This window comes from Eschscholzia californica, unplaced genomic scaffold (assembly GCF_041429995.1).
Source record: "Eschscholzia californica isolate CP2 unplaced genomic scaffold, dmEscCali1.0.p SCAF_2, whole genome shotgun sequence".
In the NCBI taxonomy this organism is placed as follows: domain Eukaryota; kingdom Viridiplantae; phylum Streptophyta; class Magnoliopsida; order Ranunculales; family Papaveraceae; genus Eschscholzia; species Eschscholzia californica.
This window is the reverse complement of record NW_028238309.1, coordinates 43,237,857-43,257,871: the sequence shown is the minus strand read 5'-3', so window position 1 is coordinate 43,257,871 and position 20,015 is coordinate 43,237,857. Positions and strand designations below refer to the sequence as shown.

The 20,015-nt window shown below is 37.1% G+C and overlaps 3 protein-coding genes and 1 long non-coding RNA gene across 7 annotated transcripts; 3 read left to right on the top strand and 1 right to left on the bottom strand.

Moving 5' to 3' along the window:
* The first annotated feature begins 737 nt into the window (after nucleotides 1-737).
* LOC147558133 (recQ-mediated instability-like protein) lies at nucleotides 738-2,581 on the top strand. Its single transcript, XM_086659677.1, has 4 exons — nucleotides 738-1,076; nucleotides 1,170-1,278; nucleotides 1,367-1,428; nucleotides 2,453-2,581. The coding sequence occupies exons 1-4, from the start codon at nucleotides 957-959 to the stop codon at nucleotides 2,558-2,560; spliced, it is 399 nt and encodes a 132-aa protein (XP_086515803.1). The 5' UTR covers nucleotides 738-956; the 3' UTR covers nucleotides 2,561-2,581.
* Nucleotides 2,475-5,690, top strand: LOC147558132 (putative glycosyltransferase At5g03795). 2 transcript variants are annotated; one of them, XM_086659673.1, is made up of 5 exons: nucleotides 2,475-2,587; nucleotides 3,339-3,634; nucleotides 3,737-3,975; nucleotides 4,074-4,422; nucleotides 4,784-5,690. In XM_086659673.1, the coding sequence occupies exons 1-5, from the start codon at nucleotides 2,572-2,574 to the stop codon at nucleotides 5,450-5,452; spliced, it is 1,569 nt and encodes a 522-aa protein (XP_086515799.1). In that variant the 5' UTR covers nucleotides 2,475-2,571; the 3' UTR covers nucleotides 5,453-5,690. The 2 variants fall into 2 exon arrangements, with proteins under 2 accessions (XP_086515799.1, XP_086515798.1); XM_086659672.1 differs by lacking the exon at nucleotides 2,475-2,587 and having other exon boundaries at nucleotides 3,114-3,634.
* Nucleotides 3,008-7,094, bottom strand: LOC147558131 (uncharacterized). Its single transcript, XR_015234271.1, has 2 exons — nucleotides 6,142-7,094; nucleotides 3,008-5,252 (listed from the first exon to the last, which is right to left on the bottom strand). It is a non-coding gene; the product is annotated as an uncharacterized LOC147558131 (long non-coding RNA).
* Nucleotides 6,450-12,442, top strand: LOC147558130 (ARM repeat superfamily protein). 3 transcript variants are annotated; one of them, XM_086659674.1, is made up of 12 exons: nucleotides 6,450-6,746; nucleotides 7,212-7,574; nucleotides 7,670-7,735; nucleotides 7,908-8,047; nucleotides 8,492-8,618; nucleotides 9,225-9,376; nucleotides 9,532-9,667; nucleotides 9,768-9,852; nucleotides 9,935-10,209; nucleotides 10,312-10,448; nucleotides 11,168-11,859; nucleotides 11,949-12,442. In XM_086659674.1, exons 1-11 carry the CDS (start codon nucleotides 6,627-6,629, stop codon nucleotides 11,208-11,210), a joined length of 1,644 nt encoding a protein of 547 aa, XP_086515800.1. In that variant the 5' UTR covers nucleotides 6,450-6,626; the 3' UTR covers nucleotides 11,211-11,859; nucleotides 11,949-12,442. The 3 variants fall into 3 exon arrangements, with proteins under 3 accessions (XP_086515800.1, XP_086515801.1, XP_086515802.1); XM_086659675.1 differs by having other exon boundaries at nucleotides 11,133-11,859; XM_086659676.1 differs by having other exon boundaries at nucleotides 10,871-11,859.
* The last annotated feature ends 7,573 nt before the right edge of the window (nucleotides 12,443-20,015 follow it).

Here is a 20,015-nt window from a genome sequence, read left to right as displayed (position 1 = left end):
AGTGCAGCAGATGGCACTAGTAAGGAGCCGGCACGGGACGAGAAGGAGCCAAAGTGTCGGGAAGCTCGAGAGGCGGGACCTGTGCATAGCAAAAGTGTACGGAGGCGCCAAAGGCAAAGGCAAAGGAGAGCCTTGAAGGAGCACCAGAATATCTTGGAGCAGGCCAAAGGACGAGTTACATGTTGTTGTGAAGGATGCGGCCGAGTACGCGACGAGGACGTCTGCGGCTTAGGTGGGGGAGAATGTCACGGACCGAAATTAGTGGCCCAAACTAGCAGCCCAGATGGCCCAGACCAGCAGCAACTTAACACCAAAGAGCAGCCCGAACAGCCCACATTGGAGTGCCCCAAACAGCAGCTATACGTTGGGTCGGACAACAGCTTGGGAGCACAAGGCAGCAGCCCAGAAGCAGTTATAAATGATGGGACAGAACACATGAGAGCTGGGCTGCCTTGTGCACAGGTGGGAGCTTCATCCTTGGCCCAGCCCAAGAGACTTCTCTAGAGAATGGAGGAGATATTTTGGTGGTAAGCTTCTAGAGTTGCTTAGAGCCCAAGTTTTTTTAGAGAAGCAACCTAGCCATTAGATGCTTACCAAGTGGCTTAATCTTAGCCCTCCATTGTATAGCCAAACTAGTAAAAATAGGGGTGATCCCCTCATTTGTAAAACAACAAGTTGAGGAACACTCTCATCAAAAAAAAAAACAAGTTGAGGAACAAGTTGAAAGCCACCAAGTTGGTATCTAAGAGAGTGAGTGACTTGGGAAGTGTGCCCACTTGTAAAGAGTTTTCATAAGCAATAAAGCTTGGAGCTTTCTCTCACAGTGTTCTTGTATCAAGGTGGCGAAATAATTCCTTTTTTTTTTTTTTTTGCTAGAACTATCTTTGTCGCAGGCAAAAAGGTTTAGGGGAGGACTTCACACCCTCATTTGTGCTACTCTGAGAGAGAGAGAGAGGATGGATTACAGTTTGGCGGCGTTGAAAGTAACGTGCGAGCAGCTGAAGCACGCTCGGCAGGATTCTTCCTCATCCGCCATGACTCTCGGCGGGGTTCTCTTTCAACGAGCATGGCTTCAGGTTTTTGTCTCTTTTTCAATTTCATTTCCCTCCTAATGTGAATATACTCAAGTTTAATTCTTCATGAACTAATAATAATAACCTAATTCTCAGGGCATATTAATATCAGAACCGGCGGAAGGACATTTTCTTCTCGACGATGGTACTGGCATCATCCAACTCTACCTCTCCAACGAATTCCGCCTCCTTGACTGGAAAATAGGTTCCCCTTCCTTCCTCTCTCTCTCTATCTCTCTAAACGGCTGGCGGATCTTTATACATTTCCCTCTCCTTTTGTATATTATGCACAGGTATGTATGTAATGGCTATTGGAGCCTACGTAATTCGTACGGCGGACTCGCCCATGATTAAGGTAAAATAATTCATCTAACTCTGAAACAAGGGCAAGCAAGCAATCAAATTATGTTCGCTAACTGTTTGTAATTTTGTCTATCAAACATTTTTCTTCTATTATGAGAGAAAAGTTATGCTTCTTCTTCTTCTTGTTTTGGAGTGAAAAAGAAGCTGGTTTTATAACTTCAATTGATTGCAAAATTTCATTTTGAAAATAAGGAAATAGGATGCCATAGCTGCCATTAATCCTTGGTTGGAGTTGTCACGAACTTGGTTTCAGCCCTCTAGGTCTCGTGGTCTAGGCTTTACGGGTTTCATACTCCCTTAAAAGTATGTTAACCAATAAAAAAGGAAAACGGAATGTGATAAAATGAACTTTAAAACACAAAAATAAGTGATTTTGAGTACATTCTGAATCTGAAAGTGATTTATGCCTTAGGTAGTGTTTGTTTTTTCTAAGTCTGACTCGAGGTCCGAATTGTTTTTGAAGTAGATTTCGGAACGTTTGTTTTTGTCTGACTTGTGATGTCCAACTCTGTCTAAACGGTTGAATTTGGGTCCATTTGAGTCATACAAGTTAGACTTCAAATCGTGGAAAAAAGGAACACCACAATTGTGGATGACAAAACCTAGATTCACGATTAACCTTAATAAACAGAAAATTAGCTTTTGGTTCAAAAAGTTACCCTGTAGAAAAAAATCAATCCAAAATGTCAGGTTTGGAGTTGATCAGTTGAAATGTCAAGCGCGGATTGGGTTCGGATGTGATAATGTCACATCTCGCAGGGTAAAAACTTAAAATGCATGTACTATACATAAACTTGTGTCGCGTTCACGTGGGTTGTGTCAAGTGCACATGGCTATATTAGATTACTACGCACGAATTTATGCACTGTGCAAAATACTAGATAAAGGGGCGACCATTTGCAAAATACTAGATAAAAGAGTCTGTAAATCTTTATATTCTCATGACTAATCAAAGATATGGATTTCATTTTCTCTTTATACCCATTAGAACTGAACAAATTTGATTTGTATTGCAGGTTCACAAGATGGTTGATTTATCCGGATTTCCTGATCGAGAAGCTATGTGGCATTTAGAGATCATTGAGGCTTACAAGTTATTTTACCAGTTCTCATTTGAAGAATAAACAATCTATGCATGAAATCCATACTTGGTAATTTTTCTGTAACCATTGAAGAATGAACAAGCTCTATATTGTTCTGCATTTTCGGCAGACACCCAAATTTTAGGACAGGATAATCAGTCATAAAAAGTACTGATTAATGGAAAAATCTGTCTTGATGTTCATTCTTTAGTGTAGAAGTAGGAAGGAAATTGCATATATACATACAAAGAGGAGGTTGCAGCTTGAAGATTCAAAATTTTTTTTAAGTTCTTTTGTGACTGCAGTTAATGAACATTTGCTAGTCTATCAAAATGTTGGGATTTGAATGTACTTGACATTTGAAAATCAATGAATCTCATTTCCCATTGCTTAAAGAAATAACATTTGTGTTACTCTCTAGATTTGTTTCATGGCAAGGGTGATTGTGGTGTTATAGAGGCTAGTCAAGTAAAGACAAACAGATAGATAGATTGAATTAAAGAATTTGCATGGGGAAGTAAAACAGGAGTTCAATTGCTATTCTAAAAGGAGACACATGGCTAGGAAATTCTGAGAGCTTTTAATTGCCAAAAGACAGATGTTTTCCCTTCAGATTTATCAATTACTCTTCCTAACAACAACAAGAATCACTTCAACAGAGAAGAGAGAGAGAGAGAGAGAGAGATAGTAACCAACATGAGGTGTTCAAACTGTTCTTCTTCAGTTTCATTTGGACCTTGTTCATCATGTTCATCACATATACTACTGTTGGTGGTGGTAGTTCCACTGATTTTGATATCTGGGTTTCTTTGTCTGATAGGTTCAAATACCTCCTCTTCTTTATCATCTACTTGGGTTTCTCTCTCTAACTATTCTACATGGGTACCAACAACTACTCATCCTGGAATCTCATCAGCACCTCCTCCTTCCTCTGCTTCTTTTTCTGTACCAACAATTACTAAAGAAAGGGATAATCAGAATCAAATTGATTTCAGTACAGAGGTACAGAAAGAAGCTCATCAATTACATATAGCAGAAGAATCTCCTCCATCAGAAGCTTTTGTCTTCAACAACATTTCTCCTTCACCACAGAAAACCATTGAATTCCACCAACCAGTGTGTAACTAAACACCCCTTCTTTTATTTTCTTCTTTAGCTCTCTGTGTATATATTTGATTGTTAAATTTTGATAATGAACCCACACTTGATGAGATACAGGATCAAATAATAAAGCAAGAAGAAGGATTAAAAACTAGTTCCATGAATATATCTGATTTTGATCCTGATAGAGCAAGAAGGGTAATAAAACAAACTACCAAATTACAAAAACTTGAATCAAGACTTGCAAAAGCTAGAGCTGCAATAAGGGAAGCTGCTAAGAATGGAAATAATCAAATCCCAGACCCTGATTATGTTCCAGCAGGTCCCATGTACTGGAACTCTCATGCATTCCATAGGTACCCACATTCATGTCCATTAATCTCCACCCTGATTTTCATCATCCATTAAATGTCTATTTGAATCAAGATTTAGTTCTTCCTTTTTCATTTAACAGGAGTTATTTGGAAATGGAAAAGCAATTTAAGATCTTCATCTATGATGAAGGAGAACCACCACTTTTTCATAGTGGTCCATGCAAGAGTATTTACTCAATAGAGGGTAACTTCATTCATCAAATGGAAATGGAGCATCGATTTCGAACCAGAGATCCAAATAAGGCTCATGTTTATTTTCTACCATTCAGTGTAGTGATGATGGTTCGATTTGTTTATGTTCCAAATTCTCATGATCATCGTCCCATCTCAAAAACTGTAATTGATTATGTCAATGTCATTAGAACAAAATACCCGTTTTGGAATAGAAGCCTTGGAGCTGATCATTTCATGCTTTCTTGCCATGATTGGGTAATAATTCTTCACCAACTTATAGGATTAGCTTCCCACTTCTTTAATTTGGAACCAATGTCTAGTTCAATACGGGTTTTGCAGGTGCGACTAGTCCGACTTACAGAGGAGATTTTGCCGGATTTGTGTCTCGCCTTGAGTCCACAGGGACATATTCACAATGGAGATTCTGTCGGATTTGAGTCTCGTCTGTAAGTCGCCAGGATTCGGTTGGAGCCTCCTCTGTTACTCTCCAAAGCCTCCGGGGAGACTCTGCAGGATTTGAATCTCATCTTTGAGATGTCGGGGCGTGTCTGTGTCACACTTTTGAGGCACGGGTGTCCCAGGCTTCCTGAACTTATGTTGCTTTGTTTTCTTACAGGGTCCAGGAACATCTAAATCAGTACCTTACCTGTACAAGAACTCGATCCGAGCTCTCTGCAATGCTAATACTTCAGAAGGTTTCATACCTTCTAAAGATCTCTCAATTCCAGAAATCGATCTAAAAACAGGAGACATCAAAGGTTGGGTTGGTGGACCATCTCCATCTCACAGACCAATACTTGCATTCTTCGCCGGAGGACTACACGGGCCAATCCGGCCCATTCTTTTCCTACATTGGATGAACAAAGACGAAGATATTAAGGTTTATCAGTATCTTCCTAAACATATATCGTACCAAGACATGATGAAGAAGAGCAAATACTGCATTTGCCCAAGTGGGTATGAAGTAGCAAGCCCAAGAATTGTCGAAGCATTTTATGCAGGCTGTGTCCCGGTTCTGATATCAGATCATTATGTACCTCCATTTAGCGATGTTTTGAACTGGAAATCTTTTTCTGTCGAAGTTCCTGTAAGTGAGGTGCCAAACTTGAAGAAAATATTGATGGGTATCTCACAAAGACAATACATAAAGATGCAGAGAAGAGGACTTAAAGTTTTGAAGCATTTTGAAGTGAATTCTCCACCGAAAAGGTTCGACGTTTTTCACATGATCCTTCATTCTATTTGGCTTAGAAGATTGAATGTTCAAATTCATGGTGATAAATAGTTCGGCAGGATGAAGTAATTCATTAGCACTCAAAGCAGAATAGAAGTCAAACTGTAGAACTAAAAAGTAATGAAGCTTTTAGTGATACAAGTTGTGTATAACGAAGGATGACTATTTGAATAAAACTAATGTTTGTAAAGAGGATTTATTGTATTATCCAATGAGAGAATGTGTTAATCGTTTACTCAACTCATCACATTGTTCGATATATGTTATGGAAGAATGAGTTCTGTGGTTTCATGTTGCTATAACAGCTTAAGATCCTATCTGAGTCAGATTTCATCTTCTCTTCTCGGTAAAACCAAATTTATTATGCTTGTTTTTAGAGAGAAAGAAGTCTAAATTCGAAAATTTCTGTTCTTCTCCTCCCCTTTTTTGATTTTTTTTTTCGTTTTTAATATTTCATGTGAATGTTGTTCTTGCCTCCTCGTCCTCCTATGTGGTTTTGATAAGATATTTGCTTTCCTCTACATATAAATTCTCATATTAGACTTGCACGCCTAGATGATATGGATTCGGATATCAAATGTTACATCTCTTTTGTTATTTTCACGGTAGAAGTAGTATCTTGGTGTGTACTTTGCTCAGCGCGAGAATTAGATATATTAGCAATTTTGTAACACAGTTATTTGGGACAAGAAGTAATTCTAGGCTTGGAGAAAAACTAGAAAGGCTTAACATGCGCTCACCTATCTTGTCGAGGGATGAGGCTTATGGATGTCTGAACTCGAGGATGAGTAACACTCAGCATTGTGAATGTTTGAACTCGATGACGAGTAATACTTGCATTGTGGATGGCTGTACTTGATGACGAGTAATACTCGCATTGTGGATGGTTGTACCTGATGACGTTTGAACTCCAGAATGAGTAATACTCGCATTTTGATAGTTGAACTCGATGATGAGTAATACTCGCTTTGTAGATGGTCGATGATGGGTAGTACTTGTGTACTTGCATGACTCTAGGTTTTAGTAGGTGGTTCGGTCATTAGAGAGTACCTAGTGGCTAATGATATCAGCGGTGTGTGCTCGTGCCGGCCCGATTCCCTCCCCTTTTGCCCTGTTGGGAAGACATAAAATCATTTCACGCACCATAAGGAAGTTTTTGGTGGGAATTGAGGAAGTATAAAACTGAACTTTTTCAAGACCCTAGAATTCGTTTCTCAAAACAAAAATGGCGCTTTCTGAATTGGCGATTGGAGTAATCGAAGACGAAGAAGAGGTGAAAGATGAAGATGGAAAAGAAATAGAAGAAGAAATGTCGGAATTGGCATCTCACCACCCTTCCTCCGAGGTATTGCGACCAAACCCTAAACCCTTAAGAATTTATCTCAAGCTTGTTCACTTTTTATTTGAACAATTTCACCTAGGTTTTTATTTGGAGATTTCGTTTAACCTTGGAGAAAATGACCAAGGTGAAGAAGATGAAGTAGTAATGGGGGTAGTTAAAGTAGGGTTTGAATCGAGAGGAAGAAGACGAAGTAGTGAGGGACGTAGCAAAAGTAAATTAGGGTTTTGGGTTTTCTCTTGATGGAGAACAGCAAAGAGGCCCATCTGTGATTATCATTTTGTGTTTGTGCTCCAAAGAAATATCACATCTGTAGAAATCCCTTTTTCCATTTCAAAGAAAAACAAATCTTTTTTTCCTGATATTAGGACATTTTTTAATTTATATGGACATAATAAGCAAAGATTATAGACAAAATTATATATGCATCTAATTTCATTTATCTGGCTTACATATCCTTGTTTACCTCAGTTATTCGACGTTTCAACCACAATTGATCCGAGCTATATTATCTCTCTGATACGTAAACTTATACCTCATGATCCTAAGAGTAAACAACATAATGGTGAAGGTAACAATCAAAATAATTCCATCGAAGGTGGAGAATTTGTTAAGGCTGAAGAAAATACGGCTGTTACCTCCAGTTTTTGTGTTCCAACTCTTCCTAACAATAAACTTGAGGGTATGGACATTCCTGATGAGCATAATGAAGGAGGACAGAGAAACTTAGATGTTTCGGAAGATTGTGAAATTTCAGCAGCGAACGAAGCTTGGGAAGAGTATGGCTGCATTTTGTGGGATCTTGCAGCAAACAAAAATCATGCAGAGTTTATGGTATTTGATCCTTTTCTTTTGTTCCTGAGATATGCTTATACTCGCTTTTGTGGTATTTGATCCTTTGGTTCTTAATAACCCTAAATCTTGAGCAGGTGGAAAACCTTTTGCTGGATGTGCTTTTGACAAGTCTTTCTGTTTCACAGTCTGTTCGGGTTACAGTAAGTAAGATTTGCATTTAATCTCTCCTTGGCTATTGTAGTCTTTGACATTCTTTTACATGCTTTTGCATATATTCTTATGAGATATTATGCTGGCATTAACATTTACGGATATTTTATTTTTCTTGTTAAAAGAAAACATATTCATACCAGTGTATTCCTTTTATTATAGGAGATTGGCCTGGGAATTCTCGCAAACCTTGCCTGCCATGAAATTCCTGGAAAACGTATAGTCTCGACGAAGGGATTGATTGAGATAGTTGTGGATCAATTGTTCTTAGATGACTCCACATGCCTGTGTGAAGCTTGCAGGTAATACTAACTGTTTTCGTATATTAATTGCACCCGTTCTCCTGATACTCTATAGTTGCCTGGTATTTCTTGGCTTCTTGCTCAAGAAAAATGTAATCAGGGTCCCAACAAAGAATACCAATATACACAGGGTTTTGTCTATTGAAGAATCGATATTGTAGTAAACTGAAAGTGCTTGATTTTGAGAAACAGTACATGCTTCAACATGTAAGTATGATACATATCTAAAAAAACAAATTTTTAGTAGCTATGTGTTTTAGAATCCAATTTCTTATTTATGACGCTGGTAGAGGTCACCAAACCACAAAAGGACTCATTTAGTAAAGATAACATACCGTCATTTTTGCATGCAATATATCATACTATTATTTCATTGATAATAAACACTTAATGTTATGTTTTTTTCGCAGTAAATCACTTTTCACAGTGAGTATTTTGAAACAGGTTATTTACTTCGGGTCTACGAGGTAGTGGATCCGTCACTTGGGCAGAAGTATTGCAACGAGAACACATTGTAGGCCGTACTCTATGGATTGCAGAGAACACACTCAACCATCAGTTGTTAGAAAAGGTATTAATAATTGTGCAGCAATCTTATTTCACATTTCTATGTACATTTTAAGTAGAAATACGATTAGCAGTGAATTTGCTGATTGTACTTGATTGGGTCTTTAGAGATCTCCTGCTAGCTGGTCACTGGTTTTCATAATAATTATATATAATTTCTTTTTTCTTCTTCAATTCCATTTTCCCATTTCCGTCCAACATCAGATCTATTTCATCGGAAAGCATTGAAGTTCTTATTGCAACTCATTCACCATAATTTTGCCACCAAAATCGCATTTTGCTATGTTTGTCTTCAGCCTATAGGTAAGTTATGTTTGTTTTAACCACTTTTCATCTATCTGTATAAGTTAAATTCATCTCTCCTTTTAGTTTTGGCCAAGTAGAAGGGAATGAGGAGTTGCATAAAGTATATATATGGATTTGGCAGCCAGGAACTAATGAATCTAGCATCAATTGTTCAGTTTTACATCATTGGGTGCTATTTCTCCCCCGTCTTGACAATTTTATACAAGGATATTATATTACAAGGCTAATTTCAGAAAAAAAAAAATATACTATGTTACAGGGCCAATCATTCACTTATCTAATTCTAATCTGTTTACTGGTACAGATAATTGGTTTATTTTTAGCCATGGTGGACAATCAACATGAAGTAACAAAACTCGTTCTCCCACCTCTGATGAAGTTGGGTTTGCCAAGTATATTAATTAATCTGTTGGCGTGCGAGGTGAAAACATTATATGGTGACACAATACCTGATAGGTAGTAGAACGAATCTTGTCTTTTGTTTTCCAATCTTGAACTAAACAGCTTTATATCTATTTGTGAACTAGATTACTAGACCACATAAATCTTCATCTAATTCCGATCTTCCTCTTTGATATACATGTATAGTATTTCACTTCTTTTTGCTTCAGGTACTCTGTCCTTGATGTGCTTCTTGAGGTCATTGAAGCTCTTTCTGTTGTTGATAGTTATTCAAAAGTGATTTCTGCAAATAACGAACTCTTCAAGCTAGTTCTTGATGTGGTGAAGCTTCCTGACAAAGTTGAGGTATACCCATTTCACCTTTTAACCTTGCGCTGATAATTCAAATATACAATTCTCATGTCTGATATTCTAATAAGTTTTTCCGCTTTTACACTTTTGATAGATATCCAGTTCTTGTGTTACTGCTATGGTCTTGTTTGCAAATATTCTATCTGATGCTCCTGATCTTGTTTCCCAAGTTTCAGAAGGTGAAATTGGTTCTGAAATTCTCATATACTTCCATCAAATTTCTTCCTGACTGAAAATAACATTGTGGGTATATCCATATAGATGTGTCTTTCTTTCAGGGTCTATTAGAAATCCTCGCCTATGTTTCAGATGATTCAGAAGCACGAAACGCGCTCTGGAGCATCTTGGAGAAGTTACTTATTCGAGTTCAAGAAGATAAGATAACTCCATTACAACTAAACCAGTATGTATCTGTTCTAGTTGATAAATCAGAAGTTATTGAGGAAGACTTGATTGATCACAAAGAACAAGACCTAGATGAAAAGCATAACAACTCAATCTCATCAGACATTCACCGGAAAGCCAGAATCACATCTGTATCCTATTCTGGCAAAATGTCAATATGCCATTATCACAAAGTATTAAATTTACTTCACGATTCATCATCGGTACATAGTTTCTCTTAACCATTGTTACAGCTAAACAGGATAAACATGATTTTGCAATACTGGGTGGATATAAAAGACAATCTTTCAGAGATGGATGTGCTGAAAGGCAATCAAGCAGATGATGAAAAACTCAAAAGATTGATCAAATGTTGTTCTATCAATGCCATGTAAGTTGTAATTCAGATAAAATTACAAATCATAGGTTGATGATTGTTCCAGCAAATATCGATCGAAGTGGGTTGGCTTGCGTCCGGATCAAGAAGAAAATGTATTACCGAACATAGTTAACAGAATTTTTATTCAATTTTCTAAAAATATGTTGTGAGTTCGTTGCGCGTATTTATGATTTTCTGTGGTGTTTGTTCCTTTTTATCTTTATCTGACTGGTCTGACTCGATTGAATCAAATAGATATAAACACTTAGGCATCACGAGTTAGACAAAAAACAAACAATTTTTGATATCTGATTTGGGTTTAACTCAGTCTCAGACCTTCAGTAGGAGAGGAGATAGTTAAGATCCGGGAGGTTTATGTTTACTAAGAGAAGCTTTAAATTAGATAACGGGAGGTCTACCTATTGTAACTGCAGATAAATGAACCCTAAGGTCATCAAAGAAATGCATGTAACCCTAACAACCTACTTCCAAAATGACAAAATAATTGCTGACTAAGCTGTCGTCACCCAAGTAGGAGGACAGATGTCAACCAATGACATCACTCCTACTACTACGTGTCCTTCTACAACCACGTGGCAATTGCCAATACACGTGTCAGCAATTCTTTTCTCCTTCTCTTCATATAAACCCATATGCGTTTGTATTCTAATTCATACATATTTCCAAATACTGTAGTTTGAAAAAAGAAATCCTGTGAGAAAAATATTCAGTTCTGATCATAAGAAAAAAAGAAATGGCATCAAGACAATCTAAAGAAGAGAGAGCAGAATACCTAGCTAGTGAGGCAGCTGCTGAACTGAAAGATGCAAATAGAGATAGAATGCATGAATCCACATATGAAAGCATTCATCAAGATCAACAACAACAAAAACCAGGTATAATTGGTTCCATGTTTAAAGCTGTTCAAGGAACAGTAGGTCATGCAAAAGAAGCTGTCATGGGCAAACCCCATGATTCTTATTCCACTACTGATCAAACAGCTTTAGATTCTGCTGCTGATAAAACAAAGCAAACTAAAGATTATACTACTGAGAAGGCTAAAGAGTATGGAGATAGTGCTGCACAAAAGGCGAAGGAGACGAAAGATTATACTAGTGAGAAGGCTAAAGAGTATGGAGATAGTGCTGCACAAAAGGCGAAGCAGACGACGGAGAAGATGGGAGAATATAAGGATTATGCAGCTGATAAAGCTAAGGAAGGGAAGGATGTAACAATGAAGAAAGCTGAAGAGGGGAAGGATTATACTGCTGAGAAAGCTCGTGAAGGGAAAGATTCAGCTGTTGGTAAAGTTACTCAGTTGAAAGATTCAGCAGCTGATGCTGCTCATAGAGCTATGGATTATATTACTGGGAAGAAGGAAGAAGTTAAAGAAAAGACTGCTGAAACTGGTCAAGCAACCAAGGTATATATATATATATGTGAATATATCAGTTTGTATGTGATTTGTGCTCCCATGAATCTAATGATTTGAATTCTAAATTTGTTATACAGGAGAAGATGACAGAGGCAGAGGAAGCGACGAGGCGAAAGATGGAGGAAATGAAGGTGAAGGGGAGTGAGTATAGGGAAGAAGCTGGAAGGAAAACAGAACCAGGGGAAGTTGCATCTGTTTTGAAGCAATCTGATCAAATGTCTGGTCAGACATTTAATGATGTTGGTGAGATAGGTGATGAGAGTGTTGAAGTTCGGACTCGCCGTACTATAATCCCCTGAGTCAGTCCTGATCAGTTAGTTGTTGATGGATAAAAATGGTGGAATTTAGGGTGTTCTTTTTTGGGAGCATGGATGGCAATAAGTAGTAGTAGTAGATGTTGTCTATGTAGGGGGGGTCTTGTGATCTTGTTTCGTAAGTGGTACACCAGATCCAGATGTGGGAAGGAGCTACTAGTAGTGGGTGTTGGTTTTTGTATGGAGATGGGTTTTGAGTTGTGTTTTTAATGTAATGTTAATAAAATATGTTATTAATGTATACCATATTGGAAGCCTTTTTTGTTGTTGTTGTTGTTGTTGGAACTGGAAGATGCATACCATATTGGAGAAGTAAGAATGGGGAATCACTTTCAATCCATTCTGCGCCAATGATAGAATTATGAATTCTTCCCAATCTCCTAATATGGTGTTTTAGTAAGAACGGAATTGGACCTTCAATTTTTAATTGTTCAGTTTGAGAGATGCAATTGGAATAGCCAAACGACTCTGAGACGCCTATCTGACAGGATTCTACCAAAATTGTCACTTCATATTAATAATAAAATTGAAACATTCTTAGTTGTCTTAACGTAGGTCAAGCGGTTGAAGCGGATTATCAGTAATTTTTATTTCGAATTAATCGAGTTACACAATATTATGGATTATCAATAATTTTTATTTTGAATTAATCGAGATACACAATATTAATAGAACGAGGCGAGAATAAATTCTTTTTCCTTAAGACATCTTACATGTCCCATAATAGTACTAGCGATTAGGGTGCACGCCTTCGGGATACAACAACTATCCTTTCAGAATTTAAGATGGTGCTTTTATATTCTGAAAGCGGACGAACCCTCGTAAATAATATGAGCTCTTGGACTGATGGGAATAGATTTCTACACATGAATATTATAATTTCACTCAGATACTTCTCTCTTCGGAATTCCAGATATACCAGAATATTTCTAAAAACATAATTATATTCCAAAACACCAGAATACTGATTTCAGAAGAGAAGAGAAGAAGAGAATAGACGGAATTCACTCGAAGACTTCTTACTTCATTCTAGATATACTAGAATATTTTTAAAATCAGAATTATATTCTAGACACAACAGAATACCGATTTTTAGAAGAGAATAACAGAATACATCATTTTCGTCCAACCAATAAGACTCCAGATTCGTCCAACCAATAAGACTCCTTCCTTGCACCAAAAGCATTTTAAATATCTTCATTTGAGCCCTCTCAACTTATCTTTTAAAACCCTAACCATCAACTCATATAAATACATCATTTTCTTCTCATCCTTGAGTATAATCCCTCTCAATCCCTCTTACCTATGTCCCCTCTGTCTCTCTCTCTCTCTACTCTCCTCTTCTAGTTCTAACAACAAAAACTCAAGCCTCCATCCTTCTCTTCTACTACTCCTTCTACCCTAAGTTCTTCTCAATTTCTTTCTAATTTATCTATCTTTGTAATTCTTTTCTTCTCTTCTCATAATTTATTCCTTTCTACATTTTCTCTCCTAAATCTCTCTTCTTTAACCTATTCTCAAGCAATAAAAGATGTTATTATTTAGATTTGGAGCATAATGTGGATCATATTTGGAGCAAGGATTTGGGTGACTTCTTTTCTTTGTCTCATTTATTTCTATGTATTTTGTTTTATCAATAGAATGTGGCTTTAAATTCAATGAGTAGCTAATTTCATATTTAGGGTTGTAGAGGAAACCTATTTTGGATCTTTTTTAAATATGTATTTGACTGATTAAATCCTTTAATTGAGCTTAAATGTCTATTAATTGTCATTCCATATAGATCTTATATCATTTCCATTGTTCATGCTTCATAATTAGATATCTCAAGCTTTCGTTAAGTTGTTAAATGGAATATGCTTGTTAGATGATGAATGATAGTTAAAAGAGTATAGTCTTTATATGATAGTCAATTCGAAATACATGATTATGAAATGTGTTAATCAAGAAAATCTTCCGAAATCTAAATAGTCCATTATGTTAGGATTTCGAGTTATAATGAAAAAGGATTAGTTAATTAATTGCATGTTTTAGGGAGTGGATTTATGTGGTGGAATCGAAAATCCTAGATCATTTCTCATATTACCTTCATTCTTCTTTAGTCTATTATTGTTTTCTTAATAAAATAATTTTCAAAAAAAAACCAAATTTAAGAATGGGGTGTTAATTTGAGATTTAAGCCGAATTTACTTATCCTTGAGGATCGATTCCGGACTTCCGGATTTACTATAACTTGATCCCGTATACTTGCGGGAATAGACCCATTTTAGGCCTATCAGGGACCTATTTACAAAGATTTATGGATTTAATTATAATATCCATTAATCCCGAGATCTTCCAGCAAAGGTCCTTTCTTTTAACATATCTGAGGATCCTTTTATAATTCTTAGACAGATCTATGGACCTTCCTGCAAATTATACTAATTTATCGTCTAAATATGTTATGCAAAATAACTTATTTTCTCGAAGACAAGATTCATTTCAGAATTTTGCATTCTCCGTCAACTTTGTATTCGAGACCGTTTTACATAATTTTCATTATCTTAGACCGATGAATTATTTCAAACAGTTCATCATTTGGTAACTTTGTATGACGAGAACATTTTGTTGTCGGCCTTGTCTAACTTTTTAGGTTTCGACATTTGGCTTGACACACTTCTCCTCTCACTTATGTGGTTGTCTTCTTCGATTCGTCATCGAATTGAATCTTTAGGATCAATTAGTATTCAAGACTACTTTTATCAATGTCATTGATGTCTCTCCATATTCGCGATAGCCGTTTTTGCACCCATTATTTCTGTCTATACTTGGTGTTCAGGGTGTCGCTTAGCTCTTCGGTGTCTTTGTAATCGAGAAGGTATTTAAGAGTCATCAGCAAAATCAACATTTATGGTGACTATGTGATGAGCCTTATTCTTGCCCACGGCTAGGGAAGGTTAGCCTTTAGTGAAATACTTCACAAGATCCAGCGAGATTAGATTGATCATCGTTCTCAATCACCACTAATTGAAGTCTAACCCTTTTAACGGACCTGACTTTTCTCTGTGAATGGAGGATATTAGAACTATACGATCTATTTATTTCGTACTTCCTATTTCTGCTTCACATGGAACATGGAGGACTCAACAATATACGTAGAATTATTAATTTCATTAAAAATAGGTGCCTTCGGCATTACAGAGGTAACATTTAGTTTAAATATCCCCACACATAAATAGCCCTTCCGAATATAAATCTCATTCTTAAATAGGATAAAGGTATCTGACAAAAAGATTAGTTTGAACCCGTTCTCACTTAAAAGGGAACCCGAAACCAAGTTCTTTCGACGTCTAGAGCATGGAGTACATCGTTCAAAGTCACTTATATATCTAAAGTGAATTTCGACACGATCTTCCCCCTTTCTTTGACTCGGGTGATCGAGTCATTTTCCTTGAACACTGTCTCTCCTTCGGCTACCTCCTTATAGGAAGAGAATAGGCTTTTATCACTACAAATGTGACGACTTGCTCCGGTGTCGACCCACCATTATCTCTGGTTGTTAACCAAGTTAACTTCATATGCAACTGCACAGAGGTCCATCTTCTAAAGTTTTTTAGACACTTTTTTGGTTTCAGTGGTCATAAGACAAAGATTTTGATTTTCGATGTCTTTACTAACGAAGATTGGTTCTTCACCTTTTCCTATCGATTGCCATATGTGGAGCGACAATCTTTGGCTAGGTGGCCCCGCTTGCCACAGTTGTAGCATTCGTTGTCGAAATTCTTCTTTTTCTTCGGTTTGCCTCTATTTTTTAGACGCTACTTACGCTTTGGATTCTTACTTGACCCAGACTCTATGCCGAACTTTTTAACACCCACTTTTTCTGTTTTGTATTTATTGATCAGGGTGTCCCATAGTTCTTTGGACATCTCTATTACAGAATAGAGATTATAGAGTCCAGCATTCAGATTTTGAAGGAGGTAGTTCTTGTAGAGGAAATCTCCTTGTTTCCATGCATTTAATGCAGCAGTACGTTGTGCTTCATCCTCAATTTCTGCATGTGTGGGTCCCTCTTCAGTTAAGTATTTAACTAGACCCAATGTCGTCAGGTAGAACATCATCTTCAACTTCCATCGGTTGAAGTCATGCCCCTTAAACTTCTTTGGTTTTTCCCTGTATGTGGTGTTAGGTGGAAAAACCCGTAAAGTTGTTTTGGTTCTTGCCATTTCTTCTGAAATACACAAACAATAAACCAAATAAATATCTTATAACCAGAGAAATAATCGTTATATAAAATGTCTTAAGATTGTTGTTCCTCTGGTTATGGGTCGAGTAAACTTTATCCCTGTCTTGTCTGAGCAAGACAGAGTCTGGGTTGAAGTAGGAAACTTCTTTTCTCTAAGTTATAGGCAGATAGACAATAAACGGATCATCAGTAATCATTCTTTCGGTTTAACCGAGATAGACAAAATTAATGGAGTCGAGGTGAGAATAAATTTTCTTTCCTTAAGAAATTTTACACCCCCGTAATAGTACAAACGGTTAGGGCGTATGCCTTCGGGATACAACGACTATCCTTTCAGAATTTCAGATGGTACTTCTATATTCTGAAAGCGGACGAACCTTCATAAATAATATGAGTTCTTGGACTGATGCGGATAGATCTTCTAGACACTTGAATATTATAACTTCACTCGGATACTTCTCTCTTCGGAATTCTAGACACACCAGAATATTTCTAAAATCAGAATTATATTCTTGACACACCAGAATACTGATTTCAGGAGAGAAGAGAAGAAGAGAATAGACTGAATTCACTCGGAGACTTTGTACGTCAGAATTCTAGATATACTAGAATATTTCTAAAATCAGAATTATATTCCAGACACACCAGAATACTGATTTGGGAAGAAAATGAATTGGATGAAAAGTGTAATGATTTTGGGTTGTTTATATAGGAATCAAGTAGACACTTAATTTGGGATACGCCTCTTGGTATTGTGGGACAAAACCATTGGATTTTTGAACTCTTGAAAAGAGTTGGTTATATAACTGTGAATTTCGGCTAAAATTTGGACCGTCAGATCAAGCTAAAGCTCGCGGAGCAAATGCTGATCATTAGATGATCTTGGATACATACCAAAAGCTACCCAACGAGTGAGACAGATGACCTTTATATTAAGATCTACCGAAATCTTGAAGCTAGCCCGACACGGAGATGACGCGGGTATTTGGATCTTGCGGATCCAACGCTTCTAGTTTGTGCAGTAAACTAGTCCGAGGACCCTAATCGCGCGACCGTCGGATTTGATTCAAATCGCGCGGAGTGAATGCAAGTCATCCCGATCTGGACGTGTTCGCTTTTCTCAGATGGCCCTCAATCTAATTTTGTCCATTTTGACGTTTTAGTCCCTAACTTAACAAATCTTCGTCCAAACTTTAAACTTGAATTTCTCATTCATCCGGAATCAGATTTGAGTGATTCTTGGCTCTAAATTCAAGAGCTAGACGAGACGAACACAATGACATATTTCGTTTCTGAGTTTGACGAGTCGGCTTGAACCAAAATTGGCTCCGATTCCAACATAAGCTAGACAAAAATTCTTCGTTGTCTTACAATAGATGAAGCAGGGGAAAGACAGAACAATTGTGATATGATTGATGAAAAGTGTCACCGAAGACACCAATGAAGATGAATATATCGCTGAAGTAGGAGAAGTAGATAAAAAGGTAAAAGTGAGACTCAAATCAAATAATCTTATTTAAACTAAAACCAATTTTTTTTATGGTATCTGAGTTTAGAAAACTCTAACGAGTATAGTTCGATCTTATTTTGCTTCCGTTTAATTCCTTTACTATCAGTATCAGTTTTTTTTCTCTTAGTATTCTCATCATATTTCGATCACCAAAATCATAGTTTGATCATCATCTTCATCAATTGATTTTAGTATTCTCAAAAGCATCTTCATAGTACCCAGTTCATCACCATTTCTATCAATTTCTAGTCGGCAAAACAAGATATTTTGAGATATTTAAGTGTTGTCTGGATAACTTCAATTTTGTGCAAATCAAGCGCGATAGAATCAGAAGGGACAATTTTATCATAATTCTTCCCCATTGCAGGTGTATCTGGCGTCGATATCACCTTAAGCTCGACGTCGATCTGTGTCAAAGAGCCTTTAAACCTTAAGTTGTTCTCTTTCTATTGTCATGAACCTCTGAAACCGTCATGATTATTTTTAATAAGTGCAATCTTGCTGCCATGGGCCTCTGGACCAGAGTGGTTATGCTCATTAAGTGCATTTTTTTTAAATGACTTTGAATCCGTTGATATTATGTCACGTTTGCTCGTTACAATTACATGGTTATTTCGTTATCTACACCAAATACAAGCTTGTTCATCAACCAACTCCATGATTGTCTTAATGAAGAATGTCAAAGAATCGTCTCATCAAGTAACTTCTCAAACTGAACTTTTGGTTTGATCCTCCGTTCAATTTGCGGGAGGGTAATACGGGTAAAATTGGGAGTACGATTGGGAGTAAAATTGGGACTCAAATCTAATATTCCTATTCAAGATACAAATCAAAAGAATTATTTTCGCATATATCTCCAAGATACAAATATACTAGGATTATGATTGTTTCTATTAACGTTATTTGTTTCCATCCATTTTAATATTCTTTTAGTATAAGGTTTTTCTCAACCAAAACCTAAATCCTTTAGTTGAAGTAGGAGTTTAAATCTCCATGGATGCATTAAATGCATTAAATGGGTCGCCAACACACAAACTATAAAAGTTTTAGGGGAAAATGAGAAAGGTTTAGGTAACCATCCTTTTTTATTCTGGAAGAGACTCTGAAACTAGCCAAAATTAGCTACATGCAAGAGGCTTTGATGTCATTGTTGGCTTATGGAGTCTTCACGTATTCTAAGAGGTATTTCATACGTCTAATACTAGTTTCAGCATCTCATGAATAAACTAATAATGAACTAGTTAAGGATGGAGATTTACATGAATTGCTTTCACTTAGACTAAACTGACTACTTTTGTTCCGAAGATCAAGAACTTCAACTGCATCTCCTTTACTTGAGACACCCGAGCAATCGACTTGATATTTCGCCTTTAAAGTTAGCTAAAACCTTATTCAGCAGTTAAATGAAGAACTATCTTTTTCTCTCTCTGCTTAATGTGGCAGAGATGTAAATCCTCTTGACAGAAAATTCATACCTTTTCTGTTTTATTAAGGTCTTTATATAAAAACCCTAAAGTCAAAATCTCAGTCTAAATAGGATTCAGTAAGGACCACAGAAAAAGTAAGACTTAGAACATTCTAAGTGGAATTTCCAGATGGAGTTTTATCCCATCTAGGATTCCTTTTCCCAAAATAGTGGTCGGCCAAGGCTAGGGGTGGGATTTTGGCCCGAAACCCGTCCGAGTCTGAAGGGTCTGTGACTGTCCGATGCCTGAATCGGTCTGTACCCGTCCGACCCAAATAGCTTAAGCGGACGGTTGCGGGCATAGGTTTTTACCCGGTGATCCGACCGAGTCCGCCCGCTTTAATAGTCCGCCCGACCTAACCCATCCATACCTGTCCGTTTATCCTATCCGTTATACCTGCCCCCCCCCCCCCCCATATGATTGATTTTAAGCCTTTAGATCTGTAGGATTAACTACAACAGTTAGATTTCAAGAGTAAAAATATATAAGTATATGACCTTAAAAATCACTTTTCTTAATCTTGTCTTCGCCTGTCTACCTCTCTAGTCTCTCTCTCCTCCAAAATCTCAATTTCTCATCAGTAACCTTAGAATTCACAATACACGGATCGTAATCCATGAGAAGAAGAA

Coding starts and splice junctions, on each gene's coding strand:
- LOC147558133 (XM_086659677.1), top strand. CDS start 957: ATGGATTACAGTTTGGCGGCGTTGAAAGTAACGTGCGAGCAGCTGAAG. Junction 1,077..1,169: donor TTCAACGAGCATGGCTTCAG/GTTTTTGTCTCT, acceptor CCTAATTCTCAG/GGCATATTAATATCAGAACC. Junction 1,429..2,452: donor CGGACTCGCCCATGATTAAG/GTAAAATAATTC, acceptor TTTGTATTGCAG/GTTCACAAGATGGTTGATTT.
- LOC147558132 (XM_086659672.1), top strand. CDS start 3,215: ATGAGGTGTTCAAACTGTTCTTCTTCAGTTTCATTTGGACCTTGTTCA. Junction 3,635..3,736: donor CCATTGAATTCCACCAACCA/GTGTGTAACTAA, acceptor GATGAGATACAG/GATCAAATAATAAAGCAAGA. Junction 4,423..4,783: donor TGCTTTCTTGCCATGATTGG/GTAATAATTCTT, acceptor GTTTTCTTACAG/GGTCCAGGAACATCTAAATC.
- LOC147558130 (XM_086659674.1), top strand. CDS start 6,627: ATGGCGCTTTCTGAATTGGCGATTGGAGTAATCGAAGACGAAGAAGAG. Junction 6,747..7,211: donor CTCACCACCCTTCCTCCGAG/GTATTGCGACCA, acceptor TGTTTACCTCAG/TTATTCGACGTTTCAACCAC. Junction 9,377..9,531: donor GGTGACACAATACCTGATAG/GTAGTAGAACGA, acceptor TTTTTGCTTCAG/GTACTCTGTCCTTGATGTGC.